The sequence below is a fragment of the Melanerpes formicivorus genome, unplaced genomic scaffold (assembly GCF_026170545.1).
Source record: "Melanerpes formicivorus ecotype bairdi unplaced genomic scaffold, bMelFor1.0.p_v2 SCAF_16, whole genome shotgun sequence".
Lineage (NCBI taxonomy): Eukaryota > Metazoa > Chordata > Aves > Piciformes > Picidae > Melanerpes > Melanerpes formicivorus.
The window spans coordinates 8,510,739-8,521,954 of NW_027142368.1; the positions used below are offsets into that span (position 1 = coordinate 8,510,739).

Here is an 11,216-nt window from a genome sequence, read left to right on the forward strand (position 1 = left end):
CTACTGCATTTAAGAGTACAATGCAAGGCATCTCAAAAGGTTACAAAGTCTTCTCACAATTGTAAATCAGTTACATAGGTTTTAAAGCAAATCTAAGGACTCATTCTTTAATTATTTCCCCTCCATTTTCAAGCAAAGTATCTTGAGGTCAAATAAACCTCTCAAGTAGGCTGCCCTTGTTCCAACCAATTAATTCACCAGAAGATGTATGACTGGAAATTAAGAGAACTTGCTCTGTATTTGGGGGTATAAAGCACCAATCCTTATTTAGTAGCTTTGCATAAATTAATAGCATTTGTTCTACAATTGCCCTATCTCAAAGAACAGATTACGCCTTGGAAGAATGAAAAAAAAAGAAGGGGGGTCTTGTTTGCCTTTGTTTGTTTGTTTTTAACAAAGGAGACATACTATGAACCAGTGATTTCATCCCAATTCATGCTCTCTTTTGGCACTAATGTAAAGTGCCCTTCCTCTTTGCAAAGGAGACTATGTCAATAGTCTCTTACAGCTGCTGTATAACGTGAGACAATTTGTAGCTTCAAGACATTTCCAAATAAATTCAAGCTGAGGTGCTTTATTAAGATGAACACAGCTTAGATGATGACCAGATTTCACAGGAATCTGAAACCAAGGAGAGAAAAAAGTAGACAACCTTTCCACGTTAAGGCACAGGCTCTTCAAAGCACCCACCCCATCACAACCACACTCACAACCAGAGTGTCTTCACACCAGTATGCTTCCCACATCAAAGTAAAGATGCTCTAGTACAAAACGTGATAAAGAGAAAAAATGGACATGAGAATTCAAAACTTACCTTTTCCAAGATGAATTTATTTAGATAAGGCATGTAACCCTGATTGGAAACTGGTCCTTCATCATCATCCCTAAAGTGCTCTTCCAAGGCCACTGGATCGTGGGGAACATTTAATACTGTGCACAAGTTGTGAGAAAGGACCTAAGGACAGAGGAAAAATCAGTGAAATTGCTGTCAGCCTTCACCATGCTGTGTGCCCTCCAGTTCAGACCTGTGACTTACACAAACTAACCCCTTTGTGTCAGCACAAGTTCTGTCCTTTGGTCTTTTGATAAAAAACAAAATGTAACTAAAATAGTTAACTCCAAGGATTCAACAGCTTCAGACAACGGCAGGTTTAGAGAAGCAACACAACAATCACAGGCAGGTCCATCCTGACAGAAGCGCAAACACAGCTTCAAAGGCTACCTTTTGTACACATAGACTTATGCATTTGAAAACCAGAAGAGACCCACAGAAACACCAAAGTCATATTTACAGAGGGAGATTAGACAGCTATGGAAAGCAACAACAAACACCTAGCCTTTGAAATTATAAATGCTTACTACCTAGTGAAAACTAGGAACAAAGAAAACAACTCACTATGTACCTCTAGTTTACAAAGAATTGACCACTCAAATTAAAGCGCGATTTCCCTCATCTTGTTTCTTTTGGGTTGCTTTTCAGCATTCACTTTATGCTTCAGTTAGCAAAGGAAAACTAATGTTATAGAAAGGGGAAGGCTTTAGGTGTGCTTCTTAAATTTTTATTTTAAAATGGTATTTGCATGAATTATGTCAACAGTTTAACACCCACCAGCATTTATGAGAAATTACCTTCAAGAGGCGGCTACACGCTTCATTAGTTTTAAGGAAGTACTACATTGCTGAAAAATAACTGCTAGCCAACTTATCTCAGCCTCTTCATCTTAGGTTAAGTTTTGCATGCCCAAATCAAGGCCTTGGTCTCAACAACAGGAAGGCAAAGCCCAGGCAGTAGCGACTCCTGTACCACCAGCCCTTTCCCAGGAAAGGCTAAGCACCATCTCTTTTGTTGTTCACACTGTCTCAAGTCAGGTCAGTACCATAAAACATTGCCCACTGGGTCTTAAACACACTGTCACTCAAGAGGCCTCTACCCTTGGCATGATGCAGAGTTAAGCCTCTGAAGACCATGGACCAGCCACGCAAACTGGGCTAAGGATTTAACTTCACATGCCCAGGAATGGTCTGCAGTGAAAAAATGTAACCAAGAACCAATGTCAAAAATACAGGTAAAACAGTATTTGTCAGACTTAAAACAGTTTGCATCTTCTGGAAAGGCATGTGGCTGTATTTTGGGGTTTTTTTTATTAAAACAACAACTAAATGGCACAGACTGCAACTGGATTTTGGCACATTTTACTTTTTCACTGTGCAGAATTCTAAAAAAAATATGCAGTAAAAAAGTGTGCAGAAAATTTTAAAGCAGGTCTATTTAGGTAAGTAGACATAAAGAAGTTGAGATGGGGTAGCTACAAAACATGAAGTGAAAGTCTGAAGTCATCGAAGCCTAGGAAATCAAACCCTTGCCACACACTTAAAATGTCTGGGCTTCCCTCCTACTCCTAAAAAATAATGTACATTTACTTTGCTTATGTATGATAAGACATGCAGAGCCTAAGCACTCGTTAGCAACAAATCCTACAAAGATGGCCCAAGATGCAAGTTCAATTCAGAGGAGAGTTCTTCACAACATACCTCCAAGTGACACTTTCTTTTACAAAAGCACACTTTTCCAGGAGAAATACACCTTTTCATTACCATAGGCTACTACTAAGCCAATTCAGCTAACCAGGTGCAAAACTTTAAAAACAGAAAACCAGCAGCATCAGTCATACTACAACAAAAGCTGTATTGCCCAAAGTAGCAAAACAGTAGTAAGTAGTGACCCCATTTCACACTACCCTCTAATAAAAGTACATTTCCCTTCAATCTATCCTTATTTCTAACCATCATTTTTGTGTCCATGTGATTTACATATGGGAGAAAAACCACTGTACTATCATGTGTGTTTCCCCTTCTATTTAAGGCTTCTGTTGTTACTTATAGAAAACTGAGGGATTCTTCAATTTGAGAGATGATGACCTCAGTTTTCCAACCAGACTGTAGTTGTTACTGCTGTAACTAAAAAAAAATACTCAGATAATAAAAATATTCTAAAAGCACAACTGATCTACATTTATTACCAAAACAAAAGTTTCAGCAGACACTTTCTCATCATGTCCTTTCTACATCTTTCTCTTTTTCCTTTTTCAGCCTTCTTGCTGTGCTTGGTTGGTCAGAAACCTAGGTGGTTTTCTGCATCAACCAACCAATTTGCCAGGAAAGAATTCCACTTTGAATCATTTTATAAGATCTGCCTTATCTGGGATCTCTCCTGTGCCAGAGCTCTCTTTTCATAACTCAGGAAATTCCTTGGTGCCTGCCAAAGCCTGCTATTCTCTAACACAGCCAAGTGCCAGCTGAATTCTTCACTTGCAGGGTAAGCCTGAAAAATTCTACACTGAGGTCTCGTTTTGTTTTGTTCTCTCAAATCACATTAGCTGGACCATGACATACTCTGTTTTAGTGATCAGTGTAAAAAAAAATAAAATCTAGCCAAGTACTATGCTAACTGGGGAACAAAAAATCGCCTTGCCCTGCAGAAGCTATGTCAACCATGAGGAAGTTTTGCACCACTAAGGATTATTCCCCACCATGCCCCCAGGGTTGCTAGGCAGCTTTTTCTTTCAACACTCATTATGCTCTAGATGCCACGTTTAACAATCTACCTTCATGCCAGAGCCAACTCCTACCCTATCCCAGGGACTCATCTCTGTGCTGCAATCAATAGGTACAGTGGTGGTCACCAAACTGTAGTCCATGAGACAGTGCAAGCAGTTTGCAAAGGGTCCACAGAGCCAGTGCATTTTTCATTTTCAATGAAAAGTCTTGTCAGAAAGGTGCCCAGGAAATACTGGAGATGTTCTGCTCTAAATATAAATAATTGGGTGAAACTAGCATGCTGAACTTTATTAAAGGCCATTATGGACTTTGGATTTACTTTATTTGTGGCCAGTCTCATGCTGCCTTCTCTGACATCATGCTACCCAGTTCTACCCTGCCACAGCTGCTCCACTCTGAGCTCCCATTTTCCAAAACATTGATCTTCCTATAGAATAGAATAAGAATAGAATAAGAATAGAATAAGAATAGAATAAGAATAGAATAAGAATAGAATAAGACCAATCAGGTTGGAAAAGACCTTGAGGATCATCAAGTCCAACCCATCACCCAGCACCATCTAATCAACTAAACCATTAAACCTTGTCACCAAGCACCTCATCCAGTCTCTTCCTAAGCACCTCCAGTGATGGCAACTCCACCACCTCCATGGGCAGCTCATTCCAATGGCAAATCACTCTTTCTGTGAAGAACTTCTTCCTAACATCTAACCTAAACCTCCCCTGGCACAGCTTGAGCCTGTGTCCTCTTGTTCTGTTGCTGGTTGCCTGGGAGAAGAGAACAACATCCACCTGGCTACAACCTCCCTTCAGATAGTTGTAGACAGCAATAAGGTCTCCCGTGAGCCTTCTCTAGGCTAAGCAACCCCAGTTCCCTCAGCCTCTCCTCATAGGGCTTGTGCTCCAAAACCCTCCCCAGCTTTGTTGCCCTTCTCTGGACACATTCCAGCAACTCAACATCTTTCCTAAATTGAGGGGCCCAGAACTGGACACAGGACTCAAGGTGTGGCCTAACCAGTGCTGAGTACAGGGGCACAATGACTTCCCTGCTCCTTCTTGGGCACACTGCTGGCTCATGTTCAGCCTACTATCAACCAGTACCCCCAGGTCCCTTTCCGCCTGGCTGCTCTCCAACACTCTGACCCCAGCCGGTAGCACTGCATGGGGTTGTTGTGGCCAATGTGTAGAACCTAGCACTTAATCTCATGCCATTGGACTCTGCCCACCTGTAGCCTATCAAGGTCCCTCTGCAGAGCTCCCCTATCCTCTAACAGATCAACACCTGCCCCCAGCTTGCTGCCATCTGCAAATTTACTGATGATGGACTCAATACCCTCATCCAGATCATCAATAAAGATATTGAACAGGATGGGGCCCAGCACTGATCCCTGGGGAACACCACTAGTGACTGGCTGCCAGCTGGATGTGGCACCATTCACCACCCCTCTCTGGGCTCGGCCCTACAGCCAGTTCTTAACCCAGCACAGAGTGCTGCTGTCCAAGCCACAAGCTGCCAGCTTGACCAGGAGTTTGCTGTGGGGGACAGTATTAAAGGCATTGCTGAAGTCCAGGTAGACTACATCCACAGCATGTTGAATTGTTACCATCTGAATAGTTCCATTTAACCTTGTCCATAAAAGTGATCTGGGTTTCTAAAGGAGAAAGGAAGATCTGCTAGACTACTCAGTGCTCAGCAACAAAAATTTGGCCAGATGATAGCAGGAGGATTAACAGGGCAGACTCAGCCTACAATGGATATTGTCAGTTTCTTTAGTACTTTTTTCTCTTTCTTTTCCGCCTTTCAGGAGAGTGTTCTCCCTCCCCCATCCCTTTTTAAGATTTTAAAAGGTTGGCATGGCACATCCAGACAGCTCCATTCACTGGCTTCATGTGAATTCATTCCAAGACATTTTTGGCTCATCCCTCCCTGACATCCATGTCAGCAGCTAGCCAGCCAAAATAAGGCTACTCACCAGTACGTTTCCTTTTCATTTTTTGACTAGTGTGGAAGCCAGCATTGTATATGCCCCTTGTTACAGGCACAAAACCTTTTCAACCATGGTACATCTAAGCATAAAGTTCCTTGCATCACTGTGTCTCCAAGGTACGGCTTCATTCTCTATTCAGGTAGCAAACACTCCATTCAGAGTCTCATTGCTTAACATCAGGTTCAGTGAAGCAACCTCTTTCCCAGGTGGACAAGCATATTCAAGCTCAACCTCCACCAGCTCAGGTTCCTAACATTAGCACCCATTGCTCACATCACCTCCCCTCTCCTTCACTTTCTCCCTTCAGCACTCACAAATCCTTTATTATCATTTTTGACATCTCACTCTTCCTCTTGACTTCATTATCAGCAGATTCCTATTAGCCCCCAATCACATACTGATTGCCAGCTTGCATCTGTCCAGTTGCCCAAGGAATTGCCTTTCTGCCCTGCAGCCTTCAGTCACTAGGAAGAGCTCCCAGTAAATGCACTCCATCTACTGTACTTATCCCCTCTACATCTGCTGCAAAACCAGTCAACAAAACCTCAAGGACAAATGTTGAAGGGATTACTGATTCTCTGGCAGCTGCTTCTCTCAAGCACAGCACTGATGCAGAGAAAAAGTTCAAATTATCAAAACCAGGTAATCACAGAATTAAAAAGTCAGGCAGCCATGAAGAGTCTGCTTTGAAACCAAGATAACCAGGATGCAGAGTCCCTGAGAGCTGAGTGCTATAATTAGTCTCTAAGTTAACCACTGCTGGCATCAACTGTGGGCATTGTTCTTAGGAAATTTGGGTAGCAACTTTAACAGAATGCAAGAGTGATCACGGACATACTGATAGATGATAAAACCAGATGTAACTTTTAGTTGCCTTCAGCTCATTATAATATCATTATAATATGAAAAACCACACCTCCTAGCTATAAAAAGCCCCCTACCCACACAGGCCCCTTAACCCTCTGAACATGCATAGTGAATTTAAAAGGAGCTGTATCTTTAAGATGATTCAAGAAAGAAACTACCCAATGGCTAATTACTGGGCGCTAGCATTAGGCATAGCTAATATACTTTATCGTATAAATATCTGCTGGGAATTCCAAGCAGTATACTAGCTTTGGGGAATAACCACCTGGCACCCTCCTCTGTGAATAACATGAATAAAACAAGTATCTTGACACTGTCTGCTAATTGGTTTCTGCACACCAGGTAAAGAACCCAGAACTGGGACAACAGAATCATGGCTCTGTTGCTTCCCAATGCCCACACACACACACTTCTAGCCTACAAGCTGCCTTGGTTTCCCAGCTCTTCTGGAAGAGGGGCATCCCTCCTCTCACACCTTAAAGATGATTCTTCATGGCTGTCCCAATCAATTCTGAGCCCCATTAATAATGTCAGAATACAACTATCTCATAGTGAGTCATCATGACTAATTTCCTTCAATGTTGTACAAAGTCAATTGTCCAGCTAGGATCCTGCCCACTTGTCACAGGCTCTCAACCTTTCCAGTGCCTTGCCACATTGTTTGAGGTCTTCCTCTCCATTCCGATCACCCTTCTTGCCCCAATTACACCATTCTTCCTCTTCCTACTGGCCACTGACTTCCCATTTTGTAGAAGGGTAAAATGAAGAGGCATAATAATCCTACAACATCCTAGATATGATAAAGAAATAGTTTAAATTTTCTAAGCTTGACTAGTAACTTTGGTCATCTACATATTAAGGGCCTGAATGAAACTATATTTTCACAAAGTGATCACTATGCATGTCCTTCAGGTACCAGTGGTAGCACACAAAAGTGAACAAAACCAGCCAAATATCCCACTGTCAATGCAAAAACAAGTCACAAAACCATGTAGGAAGAGATTCCAGAGAGAGTGTAAAAACTAAGTGGTACATATTACTTCCAAGAACCAGTAACACACATATTACAAGAAGCACTGCGGCTGCTAAGCGTAACTACATTTAAAACTAGTGTTTCAAGATCTGGGTGAAAAGCCAACTGAATGTCAGTACAATACAGAAACTTTTAAAACATGTCAATTTGAAAACTGTAGTTTGTCAGAAAAATTAACTTGGATTTAAATATCCAAAAGCAAGTGCACATTGCTTGTGCTCAAACAACAGCAGCAGCTATAACCACACACACAAAACTCACACTTTAGCCTTGTTATAGAAGCCTCTGAAACTACTAAAACACACTGACAAAATCATGGTTGTATCCATATTTAAAAGGTGTAATTTAAGACTAGAATACACAAACATTCCTGCTGATGCAGAAAAACAGGTAAAAATATATAGCAAACATAACAGTAGAAATTCTGAACATTACTAATTAGGCCAACACACACAAAAACAGTCAGTGGATATTGGAAGACAATAATATTGAAAGTTAGACAGAGGACTGACTTGACTATCTCTTCTCTCAACAGCTCAGACCAAAGATAACAAAGATAAAAGATACCAATGGATAAAAGACATCTTATGAAATCCTTACTATTCCAAGCAAGTCCTGATTTTGCCTTCATGCTTTCACTGTTTCTCCAGACTGCAAAACAGACCCAACTCACTCACCTCCACCCCTTTGCTCTAGATTTATTTTAAAACAATGTGTGATGTAAACCCTTAGTAGGGCCTTAGCTACAGAACACACATTATTTTTTCTCTTAGTATATATACTATATCCGTACATACTACACATAATGAAAATTATTTGTTTTTATGGAAGACTCCAAAACCACTTCTAGAACAAGAATCTAGAATTAGATCTCTTTAACAACCAACACGTTATACTTAAGACCTTCTGTGCAGTGCGATGGTAATACTTCATACTGGATTATACAACTCAAAGATCTGTCGTCAGTAAGTTTTTACTGAGGAGGGAAGAATTCCACAAGTTATGACAGTGCATGCTGTTCTCAGAAAACAAATATATTTTTACCAATTTTTTAAAATTTGTTTTTAATAACAGGAGCTTTATATGACATGTATTTTTCTAATGCCACAGATCTCTACTAACCTGTTTACCTCCAAACCTCATATCTCCACTTTATAGGGGTGCTGTATCTTCCCCATGGTAACATGGATGAGAAATACTTTAATGTGGAATACTTTCTTAGTGTGAAACAGCCCTAAATCAACCAGACAAGAACTTCTGTTTTGCTGTCCTGTCTGCCCCTTCTGCTGCATCCATGGGGAGTCACTGCCACAACGTGCACCTTTCCTCCCTAGCAGGACTATCAGTTTGACAACTCATTCATCACTTGCCACAAAGAGCCTGCAGAACAACAGTCACTACCCTTTCTCATGTTTCCTAAAAATTCATTCTTGGTGGCCACAGGATAAGGCAATAACGTCATTTCAGACTTGTTTCTGCAACCCCAATTCCCACAGCTAACACTTCCCTCAGAAGTCTTTCCTCAGTCTGTACAGACAGAACTTCACAGATCCATGAAGACCACCTCTCTGCAACCTACTTCAGTCCTGCAACACAAGTACTGACTTTCATGATGCCACCCGTAAAAGATCTGGGACCTACACACGTTTTCAGCTTCAGATCACAGTCAGGTCAGACTTCTTGCCTGACTCCTGCCCTACAGTCACTTCTGACTGAGCTGGGCTATATCTCACAGCCTGATCACCCTAAGGGAAGAAAAAGAAAAGAGGAACTTCTGTGTTGGGGGAGGGGGGAACGGGGGACACACGACACGCAGGTTAACCTGTTTACTGTACATTAACCTCTTACAAAACATTGAAAACAAATTCTATCAGCTACTGACCACACTTGGAAATAATGCTTACTGCACACCCACTCTCATTCATGAAGCTAATCTCACAAAGGGCACAAAATTCAGCTAATTGTTGCAGACAACACATTACAAGGCTCCCACAGTTTCAAATGTCAACAGGTGTTGCGTTCTTATTCAAAATATTTATTTTGCCAGATTTCTGCTATTATTCCCAGGCCAAGACAGTCCCATAAAGCAGGGCCAAGACGGGACTGGATTCAGCAAGCTGCCTGAGAGGTCTTTTAAGCACACAAACATTACTTCAGCATATAAGCTATGGAAATAATGGCACAGTTGGAGCCTCTTGACTAATTCTGCTGTTTATATCCAAAAAAAGAGAGCACTGTGGAACCTTGCTTTCCCCTTGGCAAGCTATGAATTTCACTTGGATGCAGCCAACCCCTATAGATGGGACCTTGTGGCTACCCCACAAAAGATTTTGGCCAGAAAGTGTACCAAGGACATGCAGTTTAAAGGAAACCAAAAGTACAACAAGGGTTTATGTATTGGTATCTCAGAGAGAACAAAATGCTTGCCTAGACAGAATGCAAAGAAGCCTCCTCAGGCACGAGGAAAAGCCCTCTCCAGCTTCCCACAGACCAGAGATGACCACGAGTCACAGCGACTAGAAATGCCCTACGATGAACGACACCCTCAAAGGTGAAAACGCAGTTCAAGGTCCCTAACCAAGCTTTGAAAGCGGGCAGCTGTGGCCCCTCGTCCAGCCCTGCATATGAACACATCAGACAAGCTTCAGGCCCGGCACCCCCACGTCCACTCAGGAGGCGACCAGTGGGGTCAGCCCAGGCCCGTGTCACGGCCTCTAACATCCCTGGCGGCAGCCCCTCACCCCCTCCTCATGCCCCAGCCCCACACTGCGTCCTCCGGGCTCGCCATTTCTCTTCTCGCTGCCCGTACCCGGGCCATGCCGCCCCACTTGCCTTCAGCTGAGACTTGGAGACTTTCCCGCTGCGGTCGAGATCAAGTGCGGTGAAGGCGTGCCAGATGGACTTCAGCAGCTCCTCCTTGAGGCCCACCATGGCCGGCCCGCCGGCTGCCGCTGCCCTACTACCGCCGCTGCTCTCTCTTCACCTCGCCGGGCCCCGCCGCACCCGCCCGGGGGCGGATGCCCGCCCCTGCCCGGCTCCGCTGGCGCCGCCCCGGGAGCCGTGCGCGGCCCGCCTCAGAGGCGAGGGCTGAGGGCGGCGAGGGCTGAGGGCGGCGAGGGCTGAGGGCGGCGAGGGCTGAGGGCGGCGAGGGCTGAGGGCGGCGAGGGCTGAGGGCGGCGAGGGCTGAGGGCGGCGAGGGCTGAGGGGAGCGCGTGCCCCGCGAGGCACTGGCGAGCTCCCGCTGGGCAGGTGCGGCCCCCGCCCCAGCAGCGCCGGCGCCACGCCGCGGCACTGAACAAGCTACTTTCGGTGTAGGCTATTTCAGCCCCAAGAATTACGAAAAGCAGCTTGCAACGAAGGCTGTGCACAGGTGGAGTGAAGTATGTTCAATCAAAAACAGGGGTAAGGCTAAAAACAAAACTCCAAACTACTTCACCGATACTTCCAAAGCAAGAGTGGTACCAAATACCAACAGAAAGAAGTTTCGCTGGAGGGAGTTTCTTGAAGGTAATTTTTGTTTTGGTTTGGTTATTGTGCAATCCTCTCAAATGCTAAGGGTTCACACTCGCCCACTACTGTGCCAGAGCTTCAGCTGGCTCCATACTCCTGCCTTCTAGCAGATCCCTCCGTGGCGTTTCTTTCCTAACTTGATTAGAAGTGGCAGGAAGGTAATGCCGCAACATGCAGTGCTTTGAATACTGCATCTCAGATAATTCACCGCTCATGCATAAGGCAAGGTTTAATTTTCATGGGCTTTAAGGATAATGATTA

The 11,216-nt window shown here is 43.7% G+C and overlaps 1 protein-coding gene across 1 annotated transcript in view; it reads right to left on the reverse strand.

The window, feature by feature from the left end:
* SWAP70 (switching B cell complex subunit SWAP70) overlaps positions 1–10,449 on the reverse strand; it is a 39,142-nt gene extending 28,693 nt beyond the window's left edge. Inside the window, exons 1-2 of the mRNA XM_068148016.1 lie at positions 10,278–10,449; positions 815–955 (exon numbers count right to left, since the gene is read on the reverse strand). Coding sequence (XP_068004117.1) covers positions 815–955; positions 10,278–10,376 — 240 coding nt within the window. The 5' untranslated portion in view covers positions 10,377–10,449. The remainder of the gene's footprint in view (positions 1–814; positions 956–10,277) is intronic.
* Between the last annotated feature and the right edge of the window lie 767 nt (positions 10,450–11,216).